Source organism: Lampetra fluviatilis, chromosome 41 (genome assembly GCF_964198595.1).
Source record: "Lampetra fluviatilis chromosome 41, kcLamFluv1.1, whole genome shotgun sequence".
NCBI classification, from domain to species: Eukaryota; Metazoa; Chordata; class Hyperoartia; order Petromyzontiformes; family Petromyzontidae; genus Lampetra; species Lampetra fluviatilis.
In genome coordinates this window covers 4871474-4898941 of record NC_136315.1, presented here as the reverse complement: position 1 = coordinate 4898941, position 27468 = coordinate 4871474, and the positions used below count along the sequence as shown (strand labels likewise).

Here is a 27468-nt window from a genome sequence, read left to right as displayed (position 1 = left end):
ACGAAAATGTGGTGCGCGTTGTGTACGTGCGTGTGTGTGTGTGCGTGTGTGTTGCGTGCGCGTGTGTTGCACGCGCGTGTGTTGCACGCGCGTGTGTTGCGTGTGTGTTGCGTGCGTGCGTGTGTGTTGCATGTGTGTGTGTGTATTGCGTGTGTGTGGGGAGCTGTAGTGCAACGGTTAGCACGCTGCGGTACGAATCCGGCGACCCGAGCTCAATTCCCGCTCATAGCCAACACCAGTGACGATTATCTGAATCGGTCCAGGGCCTCCCCTAGGTCAACTCGGCGTCAAATTACTATCTGGTGCGGTGTGTAAACATTGCCACTGGGGAGACAAAGGTGGCTGGGCGTGGGGCTGTCCACCCACCCCCTTCGTGTGCTGTGCTGGCCTTCATAGGTGCTGCTAGCTAACGGCACTTGCCCCATCAGTTTGTTAAGACTAGACGGGGGATCTTTGTCTTTGTGTGTGTGTATGTGTGAGCATGTCTGGGCTATTGTGAGTGCAGCGTGTGTGTGTGTGCCCGTGTGTGTTTCTGTATTTCCTACGAGAAGTAGCACGGTCCACGTACGTTTAGGCTTTTTATTTTTCCCGATCCAGTTATTTGAAAAAAGCCTCAAGCGTCGCTCTGGGTATCGCCTTGGTAAGAGCGTAGCGCCTTGCACGACTTATCTTCTGATTTGAAATGTTCACACTTTCTTCACGTTATCTGAGTGTAAATTTGGTATTCGTCACGGATAAAAAAATATTCTGATAGTTTCCATCCATTAATTATCATTATTTTTATTATTATCAGGGGCTTGGTTTATCGAGAGCTTGACTGACCCCAGGAGAGAGACACATCGCAGCATCGTACGACCGAGGAGCGGTGTCGATTCGGGGAAGCCTTCAGTCCAGCAGTGGATATATCGCGGCTGATGACACGCCGATGATGAAATGCATCCAGCTGAGAAGAAGTACACATTTGCACATCAAACGAAGAACGATGCTGAAGGAAAGAATTAATCAAAGGAAGGAGTCAATGATCACATTAACAACGACGAGCGAAGAGAGAGGTGTTCTCATTACGATCTTGCTGCACTAACAAGCGGTGGTGTGGAAGTTATCTCCATTAGCAGCCCTTAGCCCAGCGGTAGGTATCCTACAAGGGGTGACTTAAAGGGGGTTATTATGAATAATTCCGTGACATCTGCTTCCACGGGGGTCATTGTCTCCCGTGCAGTTCTGATGGAGCTTCTTGTCTCGTGAACACGCTCCGATGACACAACTGGAATAAAATACGGATGACAAAAAAAGAATAAGAATAAAGGTATGTCAGAAAGAATGCAACGACCAAAAGCCATGCAACAATAAATGAGCAGCATCCTTGAGACTGATGTACAAACAAAGGCAAAGATCTCCCCGTAAAGCCTCCAAAGGCTGTTAAGGCCAAGTGCTGTTTACGAACACCGATGAAGGCTGGTATCGCACAGAAGGGGGTGGCATGGGATTGACCACTCCTGACCACCTTTGTCTCCCCCAATACTGATGTTGATACATCATTTCAGCTTCTCATTTGAGGGTTGGGTGGACCTAGACAAGGCCCAGGGCCTGTTCAGATACTCAACAATGATGTTGGCCAAGGCCGTGTTCCTAGAGCAATAACCACCACGCTAGCGTTTCCCCCCAAACAAAGACAAACAGGCTGTCGGGGCAAGTGCCGTTAGCGAGCATCTATGAAGGCCGGAACGGCACACGATGTGGTGGGTGGCCAGCACCACGACCAGCTGCCATTGTCCTCCCGATCGCCTTGGGGAGGGCCCAGGAACGTTTCAGATAATTAATCGTCACTGGTGTTGGCTGTGAGCGGGAATCAAACTTGGGGGATCAGGGTCACAGCGCAACGCGCTCACCGCTACACTCCTGCTCCCTCCCCTACACACACACACTCCGCGCAACATGAATGTACCCATCAGCACTTGCACCGCACAAAAGTGTAAGTTCACATTTTGTCGCACAATCTTGGTTTCACACACTCACAGCAGCAAGCTCTATTTCGGAGGACACATCTGCATCGCCGGCAGAGATCGAGAGAAAAAAATCTTCCCGTATTATAATTTAAATTTCAGCTGACATATTAATTCCATTGAAGTGGGTGTCCACATCGGTGCAATTTGGCTCTGTTTACTCGTCGGCGCTGCTAAATATTTCGTGTGATTTTTGGTTCAATTGCTCACGGCCAGAAGGCATGCGCCGCGCATATCAGCGGAATGGATCGGCGAGCGGCTTTATTGTAAATGAGACGTTCTATTCAGGCCCTGCACGACACGTCAGCAAATCGAGACAAACGGCAGAAGAAAAGAAATGTTTTTGCCAAAAGGTGTTAAAGCTGGCAATTATAAAAAAATAAATAGCGGGAAGGGTCCTGGGCATGAAACCAATTAAACACAAACACACGTGAATAATTTATCGACGCAACCATTACACGCAGCTTCAGATCGACAGCGTGGACTGATCACACGGCAATAATGGGTGGCAGACAACGCAGACCCTTGCCGACAGAGAAAAGCACACACGCCAACCTCGCACCACAACTGCGCCGTGCAGAGATCGGAAGAGGTGATCAATGCACCCATTAAAATGATTCTCTTGCAGGGAGGGCGGCTCCGTGAATGCAATGCACACGCATTCCCAATCGCATTTCAAGCGCCGTCTTTCCCTCCCCCTGGTGGGCAAATTGAACGACGCAGGCGATTCGATTTTTTTGTTGTTGTTGGCTGGACCGGCTGGGCACCTCGGATTCCGAGGGTTAACAGCGCACCTCAAAACCTGAGGTCACCTGCCGCCCCCCCCCTCTCCCCCCCGAGCACGTCACGAAAGGGGGCACAGGCTGCGGCATGGGCACCGTGCAGGAGAGGTTTAGACCGCTCGGGTGCGCCGGATGGTTGGGCGGCGGGGGGCGCACTGTAGAAACAAAACGCACGGATGCATAACGTGAAACGAACGTCTCTGACCAACATCACGCCGAGGAGACGCGTCGGGGCATTGCGATCGCGCTGGATTGTGGGTCTCGGGGCAGGCGGGGGGCACGCCAGCATTCGCCACCTTTTCCACGACGGACCAAAGCCGGACGTTGCTTCACGACCAGCCCAAGGTGGGTCTATCGAAACTGTTCAGTTGACCGTAACGAGGCTCAACGCAACGCCACCACATCTGGGCAGAAATCAATTCCTGCTGTCGCCCGAGCACAGATGCAAACTGTCGAACTGTCTTCCATAAATATCCAAGTGTCGTTAAACCCGCCACCACCCGACACAGCCAAATTGCAAGTTTTGTCACGTAAACAGAACGTGACCAATTCGTTACTAGTACAGCAGCACACCGGTGTGTTGGAGAATAATACCACAACGTTTACAATCTTGAGTACAATCTGTGGATTTTCTCTCCAACACGCCGGTGTGCTGTAAATTCGCGGGTAAGAAGGCTTCAAAAACAAAAAGTGCAGTCACATTATATTATTACTCGAACTATTCTGGGGGTTTGTAAAAAATTAGCCTCGCGACGATTGTGTCGAGGACGTTGTAGCCACTGCAAGAACCGTGGGGGGATGGCAACACAACGGAACCTTGCGATGCTTTTCCTGAGAAGAATTATGTGGTCCGACAGTTGCGTACACATTTAGCGATTCGTGTACAGTATGGTCAACTGATCTTCTTCCTCTTCCTCCACTTCTTCTTCTTCCGTACGGCATTTTTGGAGATTGCAACAAGATTACAAATTGATTTTGAGATTTGACTTCCATTCGACTGCGTCAGGCGTAGCCGCGTGTATTTGTTTCAGATCACCATTGGACGATTTCTCAGCAATCCGCGGTAACAGCGGGGCAAGGGTGACCCAGATGAAACCAAAGCACGGATAATACTTGTGAAAGTTAGACCAAAGGTGTAACACCCCAGTCGACAGCGGCATGATATCACCCGTTTAGCACTTATTAATTGGCCGATAGCATCGTAATATATAGAGGAATGCAGAGCTTGGGCAATTGCTGTTGCCAGCTCACCGCGTGGCTGCTGCTGCTGCTGCCCGCCGCCTGTGGTTCGTCCTCACGCCCCGAGTCGTCCTCTCTCTTGGAGAGCGAGTGGGTGCCGTGCGGCGCATTACATGTAAAAATTATTACAATTATTATTATTAGTTTACTTATTATCATAATGATGATCATTACAAGTTTATTATGTAATATTAATTAATCTTCTAGAACAAAATTAGCATCATTATTACGAGGTTACAAGCAAGGCGGTATTTGGGCTGACCGTGCGTGATGACGTTCAACTTCCAGGTTGTAATATTCGGAGGACCCAAAAAAAATGTTGGCTTTCCGATTTTTTTATGGCGATAAGCATAGACTCAACTTAATTTGTGAAACACATCAGTGCTCTCTCTCTCTCTCTAGTTCTTCTAGAACATGATTAAACATTACATCAATCGTCTATGGCCTCACGATATTCCCGCAATCGTAATATGATCGTCTCATGATATAATGCCGACGTTTGGGATGTAAAAAAATAACTATGCATATAAAATGGTGAGTGTATGTATACGAATATTACTGTTAAGCCTGTTTCATGGGGATAGAGCGGATTAACAATACGATGCTTGAAATAGCAGACAAATGCCACTAAGAGATATCGCAGCGGGTTTTGGCTCGCCATCCAACAAAGACGGTCACCCCGTGGCGCGCCTTCAGATACGCTCCTGCGACCGTCTGGAACGTTCTTCCTTCCGATATTAGGAAGCCACTGGAGCTATGCACTTTTAAATCATCATCTAGATTGAAAGCTCATTTGTTTACCACTGCTTTTTGTGTTTAGTCCGTTGCTCTTCATCCATCCACACCTCCGATTAGCGCGGTTGACTATGTACGGTGTGAAGTACTGTGTGAAAGAAGTTCAACGTGCATACACTCCCACGCACAGCATTCCAAAATGCATGGGCTTGCGTGCTCTCATGAGGACCTAGGTTATAAGAGTTGGGCGTTTATCAATGTACTTACTTTATACCAAAATACAATCTCCGAGAGAGGGGAGCTCCCTAGGGCCTGTTGAGGGAAGTAAGTGGGGCTTGAGAAGGTCACATCATCGCTTAGCAGGGATGACAGCTGACGGAAGAGACGAGCGGTGGAAATGGCATCCGAAGGACAGAACGTGTGGGGCAACCGCCGTGGAGATGGAGCTATGAGTTCGGTTGACGTGCCGGACGTAGACGGATTACGGCATCGAGGGACCGTGTGAGGGATGGCGAACGGCGCGAGGGAGACAATCATCCAACAGCAGTGGATTGGCAATGGCTGATTGAGATTTTAATGGTGTTGTTGATAATGATTATTATTATCATATATACGTCACATGTTAAAAACAAATCCTCTGTTGACGTGTCTCCCACTGATGCCTACTGGAGGTGCGCGGCACTCTGCTAATGTCCCATCGTTCGCTTTCACATCCCCCCCCCCCCACGCCTCCCCGTCAAAAACGCGAGCGACCTTTTCCGATCGCGGTTCCGATATTGGTGTCGGCGGTCACCTACGCCGCTGCGGGAACAAAACAAAAAAAACCTCGGGCCGAGTAAACGAGACAACCAAACGCGTTTTAAACTATTCCGCGGCGAAAAGCGCGAGGCTGCAGCACCGCGTCGACAGAGCGGTTGCTGGTGAACTGCACGGTCGACAGGCGATTATATCAGCCGCCTTAAAGCATCCCTCCGATCCCTCCCACGCTCAGCCCCCGCAGCAAACCCACCCAGTTGGGCCCCACCGCCCCTTCGAAAAAGGCGCCGGACATCTATTTACAATTGCGTGTTTGCTGACCTTCTCAGAGACATTACCCTTTGACAGGAAGGGAACCAGATTGCAGGCCGCTTGATACCGGATTTGATTTCGCGCATTTGCGGCGCGCCGGGCGAGCATGTTCCACGCCGCATCATTAAACGCAGCGTCGTAATAATGCCCCTTGCCACGGGCGCGGTAACCAATTAAGGCGTATCAACATTTTTGTTGATAAGGAATATTGGGATATTGTAATGGGCACGAGAGAGAATGCTAATTGATATGTTTGTTTATTGGACATTTTGTACCAACGCTCGGGAAAATGAAAAAAAAATCATAATTAAAACAAGAATATATAGTTATTCCATTGGCTTACTCTATTGGCCCAATGTATCAAAGCAGTATTTGTATTCAAAGCAAGAGTGTGATAGTGTATGCTCATTAAGGACTGTTGTGGAGCATTACGGGGTGAGAAAGGAGGCTCCTGTTCACTTCCCCCACACATTACGTGGGCAATTTCCGGATTAAAATTCAACATCAGATATATAAACCCCCGAGTTTGAATTCGCGGCAAAGTATCAGTTCCGTTTTTGGGTTGGAGCAACGGGTCGATTTGTCAATTCCTCTCAACTCTCGAGCTCAGAGTCGCCCGTGCAGGAATGGACGTTCGCGTGATCGCCCCGACCACCTGCAGCCGATCGAGGCGCTGCCATTCACGGTAAAAAAATCAAGAAAAAAATCGACCCTCAATCGATGAAAATGTATCGAATCGCCTGGCAAGGTGGTAGTGGGGGGCATGTGAATCGCATCGCCGCGAATGTACAGGTGGAGGTGTGAGTGCGGAGGGATATGTGTACAAGACAGAACTCACACGTGCATCATTCGAGATTTGTCTCACGGAAACATTAAATCTAAACGCTTTAGGCCACGTGACGATTATAACGATGGGAAAATGTCGTCACGTTTGACCATTCTCACGGAAATTTCACCCAGATCAGCGGTATCAGGCTCTGGGGCTCACCGGACTTTCAGCTATCGTCATCGCCTCCAAGCCACGAGCAAAGAAGACCAAATTCAGGGTGAACATCATCCAAAAGCTGGCAGGGACTTCCTCGGGATGTGATGCTGCCGGTGCCCTTCGAACATCACCGCAGGCCCTGCTCCATTCTACGGCAGAACACTGCGCTCTTACGTCTGTCCGCTGCCACGGCAATCACGCCGGGCTCGTTGACGCTCGAGTCGACGCTGGGATGCCCGTAGTGAGCAGTTCACTATAGATGTACGTCTCTGGACTCGCGAGCATTCCGCCGCAATGGAACACCTGACGCGATTCAGGGAGAGTGGGCTCCACGATGTCAAGATGTTAACTATCTCGCCTGGTATACAGGTGGGTTCGATCCCGACCCTGACACCTGCTATATAATTGGATTCTGCGTCTCTCTCTGCCTCCGTGGTGGCGTGGATTTTTATCCGGGTCCTCCGGTTTTTCCATCCACGTTTGGAAACATGCGTTTCCAGTATTTGGCTGACGTAAATTTCCATGTGATGAGCCACTTCGTTGAGCTATCATTTGTGGTCAGGTCGCTTCTGAAAAAGAGCTGTATATAGCTCAGTTGGCCTTACCTGGTAAAATAAAAAAAATAGGTTCACTTGTACAAGAAGATATGGGATAGTCCAAATCTCCTCCTCCGCTCTGCTACATATCGACATCAAATCTCCACCACCACCACCACCACCCTCGCGTCACAAATCGAGACATCCCATTTTGGAGGCACGCCTCGACTCTGCGCTGTTGAATCGGGGACCAGGGAGGAAAAAATATATATATAGAAAAAGCGGAGATACATTTGAAAGCAGTACCCGCACCGTGCCCTTTGCTACTGCCTACAAATGATTATCCTCCAATGCAGAGAGGCGCCAATCACACCATCGACTTCATGCCAAAGCTTTGTTTTGAGAAATAAATAAATAACGTAAATAAACAATGGACGTATTTCAGGATTGATGGGGCCGATCGACAGATAAACAGACGGATGGCCGTGTGTGTGTGTGTGTCGACAGACGTGCAGACACTGGTCGAAGGGAACTCTATCCTGGGTAGAGAGAGACAAAAACAAAGATCTCCTGTATAGACTGTAGAGTGTTAGGGCAAGTGCTGTTAGCGAGCACCAATGAAGGCCGGCATGGCACAGGATGGGGTGGGTGGCCAGCACCATGCCCTGCCGCCTTTGTCTCCCCAGTGGCGATGTTTACACACCGCACCAGGTAGTCATTTGAGGCCGAGTCGACCTAGGGAAGGCCCAGGACCGGTTCAGATAATCGTCACAGGTGTTGGCCGTGAGCGTGAATCGAACTCGGGTTGCCGGGTTCGTAGCGCAGCGCGCGAACCGCTACACTAGGGAGAGGCACACGCGCACACACGGGCAAAAAAAACTGAACAAAATCTAAATGAAAAAATCCAACCGCCAACTACAATTCGTATCCACACGAGGCGCAGCAAAACCCATCCTGGCATTTGTTTCATAATAAATAAATAAATGCCAGCCACATTCACAATTTTTCTTTTACACACCCAAAATAAATAAAAAATAAAAACCCTCGATGATACGCAGGGTTGTGCATAAAAATATCATCCATTATTAAATATTTACAATTATACCGGTTTGAAGCGTGCGGTTGAACGAGATGGGGCTATTGCGAGAGATAAAGCGAATGTCAAGTAAGCCCTGGCACAACATCTTGAGTGATCTTCAACAGCAAGTAACAGGAGCATCCAAGTCAATCACAGCCGAGGTATTGATGAACACTCGAGACTCTTAAATCTCGATGCGTTGTGTCACCAACACCGGGTCGCTGTAGAGGGATGAGGCTCGTATGATCAAATCTTCACAATGCCATGTGTGGACACAAGTGCGTGTGTGTGTGTGCGCGCGTGAGCGACATTGAACCCGGCGTACCCGAGTTCGATTCCCGCTCGCGGCGAATATCGATGAAGCACATCTGAATAGTTCTCACCGGGCCTCCCCTGGGTCAACTCAGCCTCAAATTAGTACCTAGTACGGTGTGCAAACACCAGCACTGGGGAGGCAAAGGCGGCCGGGCGTTGTGCTAGCCAAGCCACCCCCTCGTGCGCCGTGCCTCCTTCGTGGGTCCCCGTTAATACAGCACTTGCCCCAAATGCCTGTGAGTTGAGCTAACTCAAACTGCTGTCTAATCATACATCTTTAATAAAGGGAGATAGATACAATCATGGACACCATGCATGTCAGCGACGGGACAAACCGGGATCTTGGAAGCGCCAAGAGTAATTTATGCAAGTCACACACACAGCCTCATCGTCCACGCTCCATTTCAGAGAATGCACCATCCCCGGTTTTGGCCAGCACGAAGGTGGAAAAGAGGATTCTAGTTTGTGTCACCTTGCCTTCGGCCCTGAACAAAAACCATTATCCAATTGCTGACGCTGCTGCAGCTGCAGCTGCCAACGTGGCTGCCGCAGCTTGCACGGCAGGGCAGGTACCATGCCAGTTGGCATTCACTAAGTTCGTACGCAACGATAAGCAGCTTGCCTTACTAAACACAGATGCGTCCTCGCTTCGGGTTTCACACGCGCATTTCTATTTAACCGGGTGTAAATTCGACAGGAGACCAGGGGGAGTCTCATTTGTCAGAGTAACTTTGCTCGAGCAAAGCACAGCAGCAAGAAGGAAAAAGTGCAAAAGATTACTGTCGCGTGAAAAGGATAAAAACATTGTACAACTTGAGACAATGAATTTGCGGTAGCTTAAGTTGGCTCGGGCAGATTATTTTGAGACAGACTATAATTACAATCGCAATATTAAGTTGCAGAAACATTCAACTGATATCGGGTGACTATTGTACTCATATGTTAAGAGACACGTGTATACAGTATGCCCAATGCAATTACAGGTGAAGATAAGGGATAATTGTATTTGGTTGAAAGTAGAACTTCTTCCACATCGTACATAGCCAACCGTGCTAATCGGAGGTGCGGGAAAAGGATGAGAAACTAAACACAAAAATCAGTTCTAAAGAAGTGAGTTTTCAATCTGCATTTAAAAGTGCATAGCTCCAGGCACATTAGCGTATCTGAAAGTGCGCGATGCAGGGTTCGTAAGGCATGCATGCACTTATGAACTTATGCCCTAAGGGTACTGATTAGGCCCATGCCGTCTGCTCTGCAGTGCACGTGAGAAATCCCATAACGCGACGACCTCGCGCTATAACAGTGGCGGCAATACCAAAAGTACGAATCATTGGCGTGGCGGGCGCGTTGCCAGCCGGCGTGCGTGCATCTGCACATACGTGCCTCCCCTCCCGGTCCTCCCCCACGCCCCCCCCCCCCCCGTGCCCCCCGCACCCCCGCAGCGTGCGTACAAGCGGCTCGCTGTCGGCAAGGCGACCGATTTAATTTCGGTGACACAACAACAAATTATCGGCGAGTCTCTGTTGGACACCAGCGGGAACCTGGGTTTCCGGCACGAGGTTGTTTCACCGTCATCATCACGATGATGAGGAGGTTGCGTGTTTTCCAAACAGCAGACTGTCGCGCGGACAAACTGGTCCCAGTGTTGGTCTCTTTGTTGTGTAAAAATATTAACTGGTGGTCATTATTGACATGTCTTTGACAACAAATATAACGACACACAAAACAATGTCTCCTTCGCATATCCGTCTCTCCATACAAACAATAAAATAAATATTTCTTACACAACCGATCAGGCGCATGGCCTTCTGGGAAGTGCATTATTTCAGCAGCGTTGATTCCAGACGGGCAGAGTTGGGCTCGCTTGAACACATTCTGGTGACATTGAATCAATGCTGGGCGTAACGGTGGCAGGATATTAATTACCTCGCCTGATATACAGGAGGTCGTGGGTTTGATCCCAACCCTGACGCCTGCATGTTTGGAGTTGGCATGTTCTCCCCGTGGTGATCACGTGGATGTTTTTCCAGGTCCTTCCTTCCACATTTAGACACATGTGTTTCGAGTATTTGGCTGCGATACATTTCCACGCGATAAGCCACTTCTCGTCGAGAAGTGGCTTATCGCTTCTTGCTTATGAAAAAGAGCTATAAATAGCTCAATGGGCCTTACCTGGTAAATAACAAAAAAATATTCGTTTAGTTTTAACTACCAATGTTGCAGGCAAGGAGCCCCGCTTTGTGTTATGGTGTCCTCCCCAGTTCGGCGCAACATTACACAATACATGTCGAACATAATGAAAAGAAGCATGCCAATGTGGCCTGCAGAAGAAATGTGTAATCAGTGCGTACTTCCTGCTATGATGCATGGCTCAAACAACATGTTCACTAACGAACAAACGGAACAAAACATTAGCCCCAATCGAGCCAACGATATGTACAATCGTAATTAAACGTGACTATTCCATCTCGTGATTTTTTTGGACATTCATCAGCGACTGGGCACGGACTATTGACTCATGACACTGGACCCCAAATTTAATCTCGGGCGGCTGGAACCCAGGTTCGACCCCAGCCCCTCAGCGCCGTCAACTCGAGTGCTTGGGAGCCTTCAGTCGGCACGCACAACGAGGTAAACCTTTCTGTCAATCCACTCCTGGGGGGGGGTATAGTACAGTACAACAATTTATTTTGTTGCACTCTCCCCCCGCTGACTATGCACCTAGCTCCGAAGCCACCTATAACAACCTGGCATGCATGGCGGTCACCCACGCGTGCCGCCAGGTACTGTCAAGGCCCCAACCCCTGCATAGCTGCCAGGTTCTTGACGGGTCACAGGTTGCGTTCTCCACCGATTGCGAGATGGAACGCGACAAAATTGTTTTCATCCCGAGCTTCGCAGCGCCAGGTGCGGATGTCAATTCCACTCCGGTCGCCTTCGACAGAGCTGGGGGGGGGGGGTGGGGAACGTTTTTCATCGTCGGAAATGGCCCCAAAGGCTACGGCGTTTGCATTTGCGGCCGCTTTTATGTCGCTCGGATTAAAGCAAGGGCACAGCTGGAGACTACGGAGCATATGGAGTGCCGCGCGCTCTTGAATTGCACGAGCTCACCTGAGATGCGCAACTGAACCGCAGCACGCCTCGCTCATATTCTGATTCCCCCCAAATATCTCCTCGTCTTCATTGCCAATTATTTCCTCTTAACACCTGGTTTATTGATCCTATGAATGCTGATGTAGTGTAACGGTCAGTATACTGAACTTACGACCTATAGGGTGTCGGTCATATTGGAACGCCTGGCGTGGCAATCATCAACGTCTTGCCCAGAAGTAAAGGTGGGTACACCACACAGATAGTTTGCTAAGCACGCCGCGTGTGGTGGGGTAATGCATGGCTACTCAAACCCTCCTTCCGACACGTCCGTCCAGCGAAGGAGTAGGCCAAATTCCCTCTAGATGTTCTCTCCTGAGTTCCCTGTAGTGAAGGCCCTTCCAGAAAGAGTGGCAAAAAGGGCCCAGGACCCGTTCGGATAATCGTCACCGGTGTTGGCTGTAGCAGGAATTGAGCTCGGGCTGCCGGGTTCGTAGCGCAACGTGCTAACTGCCGTGCCGCTACTCCCCACCGTGACGACCACTACAACACCCCCCCTCTCAACACGGAACGTGAAAGAAACACATTATTTCCCGCATATGCTGACTCGCTCACTCATCCGCCCGCCCGCCCGCTCGCTCGCTGCTCATCCACTCACCAACTCACCGCTTGCCCAACTCAACCACACTCGCCCGCTTCCGCCCACTCCCCACCCCCGACTCCGACCTCACCTCCTGGAGTGCTCGCTTCAGCTTGAGCAGCAGCGTCTTCATGCCGGTGCAGTCCTGCACGAGGTGGCGCAGGAACGCGGGGTCCAGTCCAGCGCCGGTGATGCCGGCGGCGTTGGCGTTGGAGGAGAAGAAGCGGTCTCCGTCGCCGCGGTCGCTCCTCCACGTGGGGCCCGCCGAGCCGTCGCGAGCAGCCGTCTCTCCCGGGGGCGCCGGCGATCGCGAGTGGGGGCCGCCCGTGGGACGCGGGGGAATCTCGGTTCCCGGTGACGCCACCGCCGCGGACGTTCCGCCATCCACGGACCTTCCGCCGTGGGACCTGCGGGACAGGGATGGCGGGAGACCATGTCCGGCGGATTCGTTGGAACGACTCGAAAAAAAAAACAATCGCACCGCACACACGCGCAACGCAAGGGATGCTCGATTGAAAACTCGTTCTAAATTGAACGCTCGTTTCTTCAGAACTGCTCTTTGTGTTCGGTTTCTTGGCCTTCCCCTGTACCTCCGGTTAGCACGGTTGGCTACGTACGGTGCGAAAAAAGTTCACCGTAAGTACACGTACAGACGCGCTGCTGCCACAACAACGGTCTCCCAGCACGAAAATGTAAAACAACGGGGGCAAGTTTCTTTCCACCCCCTCCGACGCCTCTGCCCACCCAGCAGTGTGATTGGGTTCACCGCAGGTAGTCGATTAACTGTGAACCCTTGAGGGGCTGGGGAGCACGGCAACCTTGCGATGAATTCCTGGCGACGTGGGTAACAGCAGCAGCGGGGAGCGGTGTCCTAACGGGGGCCTAGCCTCCCCCCCCCCCGTTCCGTTCATCAACCCGCGCCGGCCAGCGTGGTGAAGTATGAGCCGGCAAAACGAGGAATTTATCCAGCAGTAGATTTGCAAAAGGATTCATTACTCTTCTCCTCCTCGATTGTTATGACTACATGTGTAGCTACTCGTTTGTATCGATTTACATTTTATTTACGTCCCATTTGCAGCATCCTGGTTTGCACCATTAGCCTCAATTAAACATTTAAAACAGATAATTTATCTCAATGGGCCACCACCTGGTAAGGTAAAGCATGGGCGGTACAAACAACACGGCAGCTTTCATTACGCGCGGCGTAACGCGTAGCTCCTTCGTTGATAATGAAAGCACTTATTTATTAGTCGCAAAAAAAAACGTTAAATAAGTAATTATAAGAAATAAGACAATTATAATGTCACCGTAGAAGAGTCAACTGGATTGAGGATCTACAGCGTTCACTAATTCAGTTGAGCCACTCGCTCACCGGGGGGTCCGGCGCCTCTGGATCACTCTTCTGTCACTACTGCTGCCGTGGTTTCTGCTCCTGTGAGCTTCGCTCGTGGATTCCTCCACTCCTGCTGAGCAGTCGGACTACCAGACACTGACCGATTCATCTCACGCACACCTGCGTTCAACCATTACACCGTAGGTCACACCACATACTCACCAGGTTAACATCTCACCACCCATGGTGGCTAGGAGATGTTAACTACCTCGCCTAGTATACAGGAGGTCGTGGGTTCGATCCCGACCCTGACGCCTGCTGTGTCTCTCTCCCCGTGGTCGTGTGGATTTTTCTCCGGATCCTCCAATTTTTCCCTCCACACTTGGCTGCTATAAATGTCCATATGACAAATTTCTGCATGATAAGCCACTTCATTGAGCTATCATTTGTGGCCAGGCCGCTTCTGAAAAAGAGCTAAATAGCTCAGTAGGCCTTACCTGGTAAAATAAAAACTGTTTAGTTTACTACAGCACCAGGTACTCATTTGAGGCTGAGTCGACCCAGGGGAGGCCCAGAACCGGTTAATATAATCGTCAGTGTTGTTGGCTGTGAGCGGGAATTTAACTCAGGTGACCGGGTTTATAGCGCAGTGCGCTAACCACTGCGACACCATTCCTCACACCCACCTACCCACCCACACACACGCTCACTCATCCAACTACCCACTAATTCACTCACCTACCTACCTACTCACGCACCCACTTACACACTCACTCACCACCCCCCCTGCAGTTCAAACCACAGCTCTTTCTGCCTCTTCACTCACTCCGCTACACTCTGCAATCCCACTCGCATGGTCCCACAATAACCTTGCTTACATTGAAGAAAAACGAATTCACGCTTATCTACGACAACTTTCACGGCACCGTTTCTTCCTGGCGTTTTGCATCTTTGGTCCCTGTGCTCAACAACCTTGAATTATAGTAATAGGTTTTTACCCTTTTAACTGATACAAAATCTGACACCTTTATACAAGGCATCATGTTTGCAATAACCTCAACACAAGAAGTCAAAATGCAAACAAAAATAAACAACTCTGATGATGATAATGATATGCACTGTCCTTGAAGTTGATTGTTCCACACCTGAGACAGCTTTCTTTAGAGCCTAGTCTCCATTGGTGTTGGACCAGATGACGCGAATTAAAGAAAAAACCCAACGAACACACCCAATACAAATGAAGTGGCAAAAACGTGACCAAACAGAATCGAATATCGAATCAAACCGTGACCCTGAATCGCAACAACAAATCACATCGCTGGGGAGGGATCAAATCTTAAACGCGGTTCAACCTTTTTATTTTTTTTCAAAATAATATCACGCGTTTAAAATTCACTCGGGATCGCGGATCTAAAGTTCACCGGCGCAAACGTGAAGCGGTGAGGTGCGCTCATGGCACAGTGCGGAACTCAAAAGAAAAACAGCCGGCAAAGTGATTTTCAATCTAGATTTGAAGCTTTCGTGACTGCAGGGATCCATACTCTTTGGTTCTTTCTGTAAAGTCACGCAGGTATAAAATAAAATACATTAAATCAGGTGGGACAACCACAGCAAGAAACAATTGCTGTGGTTGTCCCACCTGATGACGGACGCTTGTGTTGCACCCGAAACGTCGTGATCTAATTTATCTTATACCTACGTGACTTTACCGAAAGAACCAAAGATTAAAGTGATTTTCCACTCCGAAGGCGCACGCTGTGCATCGCTCGCTGACGACACCACACAACACAGACAGGGAGAAAGGAGTAACAACAACAACGATAATAAACAACGATGATGATAACGGCGAAGCGCTAAAATAAACGTAAAAATGCACGGGCGAATAAGTTGTGCGTGAGAAGTGTTCTCTGTGCATTTCGGTTGGGTTGGGTTGGGTTCCCCCCCCCCAACACCTCCCCCCACTTCCCCACACCTCCCCCCACCACCCCCACCTCTCCCCACCACCCCCACCACCCCCCACCACCTCCACCCGCTGTCTCCTCATCAACCTCCTAAGCCACGCTGGGCCCCCCTGCCCCCCCAACGTTGGACCGACGTCGTTACGGCGCCTTCACAACGGACGAGCTGCCACTTTCACGTCCTCTCGGCAGGAAGCCCCTCGAGAAGCGACGGGGGGGGGACGGGGGAAGAAATCCATTCCAAATGTCTCCCTCCTCCTCGTTATAACAATCTCACGGCGAAACAATAACACGCAAAATGTCACGCAGAAGAGCGCGCGAGCGAGCGCCTGCGAGTGTGCAGCTGCCGTGGGGGACTGGCGGCGCTGGGGGTGCAACAAGTGGGAGTGTGGATGTGACAAGATGTGACAAGACAAGAGACGAACACAGGGTGTCCCGCCACCGTCGTCGCCGTCGTGAGCTCCGACTAACCCACCAAGCGCAACACTCGCGCTCCGGCGAGGTCACGCAAGGCCGTGTGACCATTCACAACAACAACAACGACGATAATCTTAATTTCAAGCTTGTCACGGCGTCGCTCGGCGGGGTATCGGCTCGCTCTGGACGACTCGCGAGGAGCGGCGGAGGAGCGACGGCAGGCAAGCGGCGAAGGCAGCCACGCGGTGAGCCGGCGCTACGCAGCCAATTACCCAAGTTCTGCGGTCCTCTACATATGTGTCGGCCAATTAGTGAGTGTTTACACGCGGGAGGAAACCAGCCACGTGTGCGAGGGGGAAACACTCTATCCCACACGGATGGAACCGGTGGAGTCCACATTTTGCCGTACCGCCTTCTAACAACAACCCAGGGTTCCACCAACCCTCACCTCCACGGTGCTGGTTCACGTGCGTGCGCCATCAAACCGGAGTACCTAACAAAAGCCATTCACGCAGTACTAGGCAGTGGCACTAAAAGCTCCACACAGATGGATTCAAAAATCCATTGCTGTACTGCTATGTCTTGTGCACGTCAAAGTCCAAGAATACAACGCTTGGTATTGCAACCTAAGGTGGAGGGAGTGGCCTTTGAGTCTCCGAGGTACTGATCGGATGTAAATGGCGCGTCCAGGGTTATTCAGCACTCAGCAATGTGGCGCACGAAACAGAAAGGGAAAAAAAAACATTCATGCCAGCGTGGCAAATTAAGATCTTCAACTGAACCTCTGCCTCGTCCGTTGTCGCGCCAACGCGGATTTCTTTCTGAGAAAGCAATCGAGTGTCAACACTGTCAACTGTGGCGGCATCGCGCGGCAGGAAGTAAAAAAAAAGACCAACGCAGACAGTCAATTATTGTCGGGCTAAGAACCCGGATATATAGAAGAGCTTGGCTTGTGATCACGGGCTAAAACATCGTGTCAGAAATCAGAAAACGCGACGGCTAACTCTTGTAAAACAGAAGGCAAAATCCGTCGTCGTAGACATTTATGGTAACCGACGCTCGAGCTACGCGTCGGAGAATTCTTCTCCGCCGGGGAGATGGAGCGATGAAATCGGTTCGTGTGCCGGTGGATCGGGCGGACTGGCTACATCGCGGGGCCGCGAGAGATGGCGGCGCCTTTGCTAGGCCTACATCCAGCAGTGGATTCGCCAGTGACCGATAACGACGAAGGGCCGTGTTGCACGGAGTTGAAATTGATAGAATTCGCATCGTCGTCGGATCAGGGACCGAGGCTTCCATCTGGGGGGGGGGGCTGGACCACAGTTATTGGACATCTGTGAAAAAAAGAGCTTCATTGCTCATCGGATTCCTCCAGTTTAAACAAATATTCTGATTCTTGATTCATCAACTGAGACTCGACATTCGTCAACAAATACCAGCCCGCAGTTGCTGATCTCTCTGCTTTGGGGAAGGGCCAATGCCTGAAATGTCACTTATTTGTTTATATATACAATTTATATGCAGCCATTCTTTCCTGAGAGGGGCCACAGTCTTATTGACGAATAGCGGCGTGGAGTTCTTGTTATTTGAGCTGATGCACCGCTGCCGACGCAGAATCGCTAAGATACTTAATCGACAGCGATGCATGTGCGTGGAATAACTTGCCTGCTGACATCCACAACAAAGCAAAGCTGCAAAACATTTTACTGTCAGCCTATATGAGCATCTTTGGACAATTTGTCAGTATATTTTACTACGTCAGTAAGCTGACAATTTTCGATCTCATATTTGTGTGTATGTCTTATTCTGCGATGTTCCTTTTGTAGGAGTATTGAGATTGCTGATTTTTATTTTCCGCATCCGTCAATTGCTCCGGGCAACCTTGCAAAGTAAAACAAAATCGAGGCGTTTCAACTCGCAGCTTTCCTCGTGAAGCATTTCCAATAAAATAAAACATTTCCATCCGACTATCGTTGTCAATCGATCGGCAGGTCGTGCGCGGTGGGGCAAAGTGTGGGTAACTCCCACCCCTTCCGAGACGTGCGGCTAGCGTGGAAGAGTAGGCCAATATACCGCCTAGCAGAGAGGGCTCCCTCTAGTGGAGGCCCTTCCGCCAGCAAGCAGTTGCAGGACTGCACCTTTAGCAAGAGCTGTCGTCTTCCTCACGATCTCATCGCTCAGTGGTATCACGTTTAAATCTTGCTATATTTTTCACAAGTCACAGATATCCACGAGGTTTGCGTGCCGCGCGGCAGCGCATCGTGGGGAGGGCGGTCGACATTTCTCCCACGAGGGGGAATCCATTTTTTTCTCTCAACGAGCCGTGACTTTGGCAGCGGCGAAGGCGGACAGACGTTCTCAAGCGCTGCCTCGGCCGAAGAAAAAAGAAAAACGTCGTGGCGACGCGGAATCGTTCCCTTCGCGTTGATCACGCGCCGCCACACGGCGACGCCGCCGACGCAGATATCTCCCGAGACGACGGAGCCCCGCGAGGGGGGTTGAATTCCTCGCGCACCTCCCCCTAAATCAAACGAGGCAGCGGTCCCTCCGTGTTTTGCCGCTCGCCGCCGACCCTGCATCCATCACACGCCTCCTCCTCTACCATTTAGCAATCCCACGATACATCACGGGCGCCTCTCAAATGATGGGGGTTCCACTTGCGTCCCCGTGCCCCCCCCCCACCCCCACCCCACTGTTTATTAAAGCGTGGACACAGCGCCCAGAAATGTGAAATGAAGAAAATAATTCAGTTTCGCATTGTTTTTATCGACCATTCCGCCGTGCCCTTATACACTCCGTCTTTTCCGTGATGCGCGTGTCACGGCTCGCGCAATCTCGAGTAAAAAAAGAGAAAAAAAACGCGTAAAAATAAATATATAAAAACAATAATGCGATTTGTAAAAAAAAGCCTCCACGAAAACGCGCACGCGAGACGCTCGCGCAGAAACCTCCCGCGCACGCAAAACTCACGGACGGTCGCGGGAGAGTCGCACCGTGATGGCGTGCGAGACGCAGAACTCCTCCAGCCTGATATGAACGCTGTGGTTGCAATGACCGGGCCGAAACGTCGAAGTGCTCAACTTTTTCAAACAAACGTCGTCGCGCGTTTGCTCTCCAGCGCTATAGCAGTAACGAATTGCCACGTTCTGTTCGCGTGACAAACCCTTCCTGATTGGCCGTGTCGGGTGTGGGTGTCTTTACGGACACATTTACGTTCACGCGATCTAACCCGATAAACGTTCATCATGAATCCTCCAGTCGCGTTTTGGACCTACGATGCGGGGCTAGTTCACGGTGCCGCGACATTACGGATGCACACCGTACAGACGTAGACCCATGTGCGCCTACCCTCCACGATAGCTCGCTGATCTAATTTCTTTAGAACAGCACCTCCGATTAGCACGGTTGGCTACGTACGGCAGCACAAAACAAGTTCAACATACGTGCACACAACCCTACTGTTGCTGAAGCGGTAATAAAGTGGCACGTTTGAGTCACGTGACAACTTTATTTATCACCTGTCGGGTAGAGGAGGGGTCTACGACATACATTTTATTGACACGAAACCAATAGTGAATCGCGATATCTTGCGTTGAATCTCGCGATGGCAATCACACTTTGTATTCGGCTTTCACTTGTGAATTTCTGCAAATCCCTTCCTTTGCTTATCACCGCCAATGGTGTCGCTTTCAATCGGGGGGGTGGAGCTCTCAATGCGTTCTCCTCCTCTGCATTATAAACATGGGGTGTGTGGGGGGGGGTGACTTCTTGGTGGACTGGTCGAATGGGAAGCTTCGTTCAAGACAACGAAGCGGTCTCTATCAGGCAGCTGGGCGATGACACCCGGCACGCATTTGAGGGCATCGAGCTATAGGAAAGACCTTCCTATCCAGGGCGTTCATTGCTGGAGCAGTGTTGTTGCTGCTGCTGCTGCTGGTGGAATAAAAATACCCTACAGCTGGAAGTCCTGGTGTTCATTACCACTGCCCGAGGTGTCCGTGGTTTTGCTTGCATCACTCAAATGTGTTAACTATGGTTGTTGCCACGTGTCATCCGGCGCGATTCGAAACATCCAAGTGCTGGGGAGCTGCTTTCAAGGGGACCGGAATTCCACGTGGTGGGAGATTATTTTTTTTGTTCCAGGAAGTGAGCGAAACGTCGGACGTCGTGCCGAACAACGCGCGGAGCAGCTACGAGTGAAGCGTCCGTCGTCGGCTGATAACGACGAAGATGACGACTCACAGCTACAACCGGTGACGATAAAACCCGGGCGCCGCATCGCCAGAAACATTACGAATTCTATTAGCGTCGCGCGCACTTAGAGTCACGGAGCTCGCAATTCCACCCGTGCCTGTAAGTCAACGTGGCGAGAGTAAAAGGGTCAATGCATATATGCGGTAATATTCAGAGGGTGCGTCTACGTAGATGTGTGTGTGTGTCACGTGTTTGCCGTTGACCCTCGCGGTTTTTTTGTCGCGACAAATCAACCGGGAGAAAAAAAATAAACACCCACCGCGCTTCTATCAGCCAAGAGGCACGGCATCACAATTTCTTGCCGTTAGAAGCCACCAATCCCACATTTTTTTCTGCTCTATTAAATGAACCCTGTTCTTGACCCCCCACCTCACCAACCCCCCCACACTCCACCACCTCCCCCGCCGTCCCCCCCCCCCCAAACCTTGGCCCCTTCCTGGAAAAATCGCAGAGAAGCTCGCGGCGCTCGTTCACAGGGAAGCGCGTTGCGGTCAGCGAGATTCCTCTCGGCGCAAGAGCGCGTGGGTTTTGGGGCTGCTTAAAGGACTTTGATGTCTTTAAATAACCGGTAATGAGAGCGCGATAGGGAATTGGAAACGAAGAAGGGGGAGGGGAGAAAAAAAAAGAAAAACGAGAAAAAATATACACCCGGAAGTGCGGAGCTCCACGGAGCCCAAATGGGAAAGGATAAGAGGATTGCGCAACTGTGATCATTCATCAGCGGATGAGAGCCTTAAATTGCTCACGTGAACATCCTTAATGAAAAGAGCACACGCCTCATTGCAGCAAGTAAGGGGTGAAAGGTCAAGTCGTGGCCCCCTGCAATTGCCGTGCCCACGCCACTGCTGACAGAAGGGGCCTCTCCACAAGAGAGGAGTTATCGAGAGCCCCGACCAAGTGGATGTTTGGCCTACTCTGCCACGCCGGCCAGACGTCTTGGAAGAGGGTTTGAGTAGCAAGGAATGTGCAAAGTGCATCGTTACATCACAAGACCGGTGAATTTGGCAGATATTCATCCAGCAGTGGATTGACCGTGGCTGCTGCTGATGATGAATCATGGGTGTGTTAACCACCCTCGTCAGTGTATCCCAACCAAAGTGGCACCACAAGCCCTAATCCAACGCTTACCGCTACGGGCCGAACATGATGGATTTCCAACGGGAGTCAAAAGTTCAGAGGTCATCCATTACCACCAACAGTCCCTTTAATAAAACGAAACAAGAGCCACGACCACCGCCGCCAACGCCACAACCGCGACACCGTGCTCATTACCAAAAGCAGCGGGGGGTTCGTTCACGAAGGCCTGATCGGGAATCACAATCCTCGCAGTCATCTCTGAAAACGTCTGAATTTACACGGAGAGGGCCACGTGAACAATGCGTCCGCGGTTGTCTCCCGCCGCCAACCACTGCCAGCAAAAAAGCTATCGCGCGCTGCAATGGAACTAAGCCCATCGGAGAGCCCACTAAGCCGCGTAATATTAACATGTTAACATCGCAATTAGCGCCCTGCCGAGATGCAAATCTCTCTCGTGGGGCCGCGGAGGCTGGCGATAATTGACCGATAGTCCCGTGAAAATCTGGGCGTGTGCGACGGCATTACCGTGAATCTTCACGACGATCGGCATCTTTTTTTTTACGAGCGGTGCACGCCCCAAGTGCCAAGCGCCCGCGCACACCCGCTCTCGCATTTATAAACACAGGTCACCCTGGCGGACCGACAGAACGGCAAGAAATTAAATAAGTGTCTGTTTGTGCGTGTGTTTTTTTCCCCCTTTGAGTTGTATCTTCAATGCGAGAAATCAACGCGGCCAGGTGGCTCGGAGCTCAGATTGCTGAGGTCGCACCTCTGAGATCATGATTTTGAATGCGGGCCAGTTACCTATGATTTTAACACGTAGTAGGCTTTCGCTATCAATAATATTCATAATAAAAGTTTTACGGGTTAGATCACGTAAATATAAATGTGTCGTTAAACCACCACTACCCGACACAGCCAATTAGTAAGGGTTATCACGTAAACAAAACGTGCCAATTGGTTACTACTTCAGCACACCGCTGTGTTGGAGAGTAGTAATCACCAGCGAAACGTAGTATTCAAATTGAAAATATTGTGGGTTTACTCTCCAACACACCAGCGTGCTGAAACTCGAACATTTTGTTTACGTGACAAACCTTACTAATTGGCTGTGTCGGGTGGTGGTGGGTTAATGACACATTTGTATTGACGTGATCTAACCCAAAAACCTTTATTATGAAGTCACCTGAAACTGAACCGTGAATGGGTTTGACGTACTCAACTTGGCCACCAATGACTGCACACAATTAAAAAACCCCCATAATATTACCCTTCACGTCATATATGAGTGTGCACTTCTTTGGCTAAATTACAGTTCTGAGAATTAAAAATATCAGTTTCATTATCATATGACACACAAATGTCGTGCCAGAGTACAGCGGAAAGTATGAGAACCAACAGAGTGTAAATGACCGCTTGGAGGACTGGGCTTGCAAAGTTAGCGCACTATTTAGCAGTTGCCGTTATTATCATTCTGATTTTCGTTTCAAGCCCTCTGAAGAGTTGCTTCCACTGCCGTTCTTCCACATGGGATGAACCGCTCCGGGAGATTTCCGAATGGATTGTTTTGTCAAGTGGCGTGTCACACGCCACACGACACCGACAACACAACCGCAAAACATTAGCGGGTGATAAAAATTTTAAAAAGACCCAAGAAATATTTTTTTTATATATATACTGTACGTCTGTCTAAATGTGAAAATATTAATTTATTTTTTGTAACTTCAGTTGACGGAGAAGTACCATTGTCTGTGTATGCAGAGGATGGATGTCTCGTAACATAATCTGCCCCGGTCCATTAATTTCCGGAGGGAAACTGTCTTCAAGATTACGGTTCATCTGTCCTAGGCGCCGCTGTCGTCCCGTCTCTCAGTCTGACTGCAGATTAATGAAAGCCCCACGGTAAAATATCAACACGGTCGCACAATCCCACGATCGCAGTGCTTCCCCGACACCCACAAGTGTTGACGAACCTTCGCGATAAACAAACGCCAACCTTGCAAACCGGAACAGCACATAAATAATTCCAGCCATCCTCAGTCCATCAACGGACGAAGGCCTGCCCACGGCAATGTCGGTCATCGGGGGATCTTCGTTACCATACTTCACCACGCTGGTCAGTGCTGGTTTGCGAAGGGGGAGGGAGAGGGCCAGCATCCCGTTCTGATATCACTCGCAATCGATGCTAGCCGCGGTCGGGAATCGAACTCAGCTCACCAGGTGAACAGCGCAGCTCCACCTTGCTTACAAAACGCACAAGTAATCGATTTATAATAAATAAAACAGAGCTGTTTGCTCGTAGCTTGAGACGGCTTATATTCTTATTTCAGGTGAATTCAGGCGATGGCTTTTTTGGGGTCACTTAGGAAGCCAAGAGTTAAACTCCGCCCATGACCCAAGGCACCGCCGCTTCCTCAGGCTCATTACTCGGCCAGTGTCTGAAACCAATCGCGTTAATCTTCCCGCCAGCCCCACAGTTGTGCCGTCGTCGCCACACACACACACAGAGAGCGGGACAGAAAGCGGCTAAATTATCGGCACTGTCTGTTTTTATTGAATAAAAAACTGAAACAGTTACGATCGTAAATATGCCGAGCGAAGAGCTGTAAGTTACATTTTTATGACTTTTTTTTTTAGGAAAGTGCCGTGTTTACAAGTAAGGGCACTTCTTTCTTTTTTGGGGGGAATTTTTTGTCGTTGCTTTTATACCTTTACCGATGTCTAAGCCCATCGTGACCTCCGGAGGGGATCGCGCGTTTTTCTCTTTTCTTGCTACGGCGGATCGCACCGCTTCTAAATAAAATAACGGGTTGAAGGGCAATGAATTCCAGGTGCCTAACGCGAACTGCTATGATACCGGGGGATCAATGAATGAATAGGGTCTCCTAGTGCCTCGGCACTCGGGGCAGAAATCACGGCGGCTTCTCAACGCGCTCGGGCCCGGCCTCTCAACCCGTAATCGAATCTCATTACTGCAGGAATGTTTTATTCCGCCCGATTCAGTTTCGAAAAAGAATACACACACACGCACGCGCGGAAAAAGATAATGATCCCCCATGTAGCCTTGAACAGACTGTTGGGGGCAGGCGGTCTTAGCGAGCACCTCTTAAGTTCGGCAGGGCACACACAAGGGGTGGGTGGCCAGCACCACGCTCGGCCGCCTGTTTCCCCAGTGCTGACGTGTTACACGCCGTACCCATGTCGTAATTTAAGACCGAGTCGACCCATTGGAGGCCCAGTACCGGTTCGTATATTCGTCACTGAGTGGGAATTAAACTCGGGTCACCGGGTTCGCAGCACACACCTATTACGCGACAGCACCTCGAACGCACGCGCGCACACACACACACACACTCGCGCGCACCCCTACACGCACACAATTCCCCAACAAACGAAATGCGTAAACGCTTTCTAATAATGCGGCCGTGCGGCCAACACCAACCACCATCACCAACGCAGCCACCACCACAGCCACCGCGGTGATGTGGAATAAACGAGTTTTAAAAGGGGCCCGACGTTTAGCTTCTCAGTCCACGTATTCCGTCTACTCCCCAGTACTTCCCTCTCGCGGCGCGGGCCGCCCGCTATTAATCTGCTCGCTCGCAGACAATAATGGATGAGTGTCATTTCGAGCCACTAAGTACGGGGCTGACGGGTGAGAGAAAAGAAATTACCTGCTGGAAATGAGGTGAAATACTTGGAGGGGGCCCGTAACCTCCGCACACACCACACACACACGTACACACACCGTGTGGTTCAAATAATTCACAGCGGCAATGCCACATTGTTTGCAAGGGCTGGGATGCATGGACCCGCTGAGGTGTGTGGCAATTTCTGCTTACCCAAGGAACGAAAAGCCACCGCTATACGTTTGGCCGTTTGGCTCCACGCGTGTCTTTATCACACGTATTTTTATTTATTTAAACTGCCACATTTCAATGGCCCAATTAAGGCACAATTTAATTGCCAAATTATTATTTTCGTGACTATCACGGTGCCAACACATAAAAGTCTGGCTACCGCACGTGTGAATGTTGTTAACTCAATTTTTTAAATAGCTTCATAGAAGATTATACGTATGTATTCAAATTTCAAGCAAGTGTCGTTCTTTCCAAAAATAGTTATACGGAAAATTGGAAGGAAATGTAAAAACTTATTTCGTACTTCTGAGAGCACAAAATATTTTCCCACCCACGAACAAGATAAACATGCGTAGGTCCTTTAATTTGTTTTCTTAATATAATGCATTTAAGACCCAGTGAAAATGCAAATTTATAATAAGCCACGCATGACAGATTATACACAATTACAGACAGTTAAAATCAAGAATCAACTGTAAGCCAAGAAGTTATTGATAGTCACAGGGAAGCAAGTCCATTTTGGAAAATGGTTACTATGCTTATACAAACACATTCTTCATCTCACGAAAATGAGAACAGAATTGCTGCGTACAAAACTAGAACATTTCGAAATAATGGCAATTATTGGGTGATGGTGCATTGACAGTGGCACACAAGCAAATTGCCAAAAAAGCCAACACGTTGCGTGTCAATAACAACCCTATGGTCTTAAAAGAAAACCAATATATGACGGGCAACATTTCAGGAAATAATCCCACCCAGTATTAAATGCATTATATGCTCTACGAAGATGAAGAGATAATGCCCTGAAACATTGCCTTCATAAAAAGTTTCCTTTTCATGCCACCGTGTTGTTAGTGATACGTTACGCACGTTGGGCTTAGAGTAATAATGCTCTCTAGCTGCCAAGGAAAGCCTCGCCAAGTCTCAAAATTCTCTGCAACGAGGAGCGACGTTTGACTAATCGTGAGGTTTGTAAACAGCTTGGGGAGGGGACTTCATCCAGCAGTGGAATGACCAAGACTGATGACAATGACAACGACGATGATGAAATATGTTGGGATAATTCCTCCAAACGAGTGCTTGGCATGTGAAAGAAAAAAAACCAGGAGTTACCCAGATATAAAAAAAAACACAGATAGATTCAAGAATCCATTGTTGCACTGCGAGATGAGTCATTGAATCACCGTGGCGAGAGGCGAACGTCACCTGCAAGTGTAACGTCACATGCCCCTACTCCACTCTAGCAGTGCAGAATTAATAAATGAAGCCAGATAGCCACGTGTGCGTAAGCATTCGCCACAAAGTAGACGATTAACGGTGCTCCGCATGGAATGTTCGCGGACGAGCGAATCTGATGAACATGGAGATTTTGTACGTGAAATGTTTTTATGTGTATAACAAAAAATTGTAATGAACATACATATACGCACGGGATACTGCCAACAGTGGTGTGATTCCCAGCACATTCGAATTGCGATCCAGAGGCCGTCGGTTCGATTTGACCTCGCGGCTTGACAATTGAAACAATGGGCCAAGTTTCTTGAATTCTCCACCAGCCGCCTCCGTCCAAGGCAACGGTGGACGTAGGCTCACCGCAGCCAGTCAATCGGTAGGTCGCATACGGCGGGGGAAAAGTGTCGGTACTTCCACCTCTTTTCCAGATGCCTGGTCAGCGTGGAAGAGTGGAGGTGAAATGCCTCCAGTCGAGGCCATTTCTACGGCCGTTGGCGCGGGCGAGCAATTCCAGGGCAGCACCCTGACCTTTCGCAATGCACGCGGTCCCTCCGCTGTGCAACCGAAAGCTTTCATCGCCGCGTCTGCGATTTTAATTCGTCAGACAGGCGCACGAGAGAGCGAGAGCACCGCAAATCCGGCGGGTTTCAGCACGAAATCCACTTCGTGGGGGGGGAGGTGGGGTAGGGAGAGTGGGGGGAGGTGGGGAGGGGGTGTGTGGGGAGGGTTTCTGGGGTAAAAAAAAAACTCACTAGAATTAATGTCATCTCATTGAAGGCACAAATCTCAAACAGAAATATATATTTTTTTCCCTCCACCAGATTACGCCAATCTAAGTCTTTAAAACCAACAATTTTGCATC

The 27468-nt window shown here is 49.9% G+C and overlaps 1 protein-coding gene across 3 annotated transcripts in view; it reads right to left on the bottom strand.

Annotated features, from left to right (window-relative positions):
• The window catches only part of LOC144946474 (uncharacterized), a 365431-nt gene that overhangs the window by 137840 nt on the left and 200123 nt on the right, over positions 1 to 27468 (bottom strand). For all 3 annotated transcript variants that reach the window (XM_078875372.1, XM_078875375.1, XM_078875373.1), the window contains exon 6: positions 12563 to 12878. In XM_078875372.1, the coding sequence (XP_078731498.1) occupies positions 12563 to 12878 (316 nt within the window). The remainder of the gene's footprint in view (positions 1 to 12562; positions 12879 to 27468) is intronic.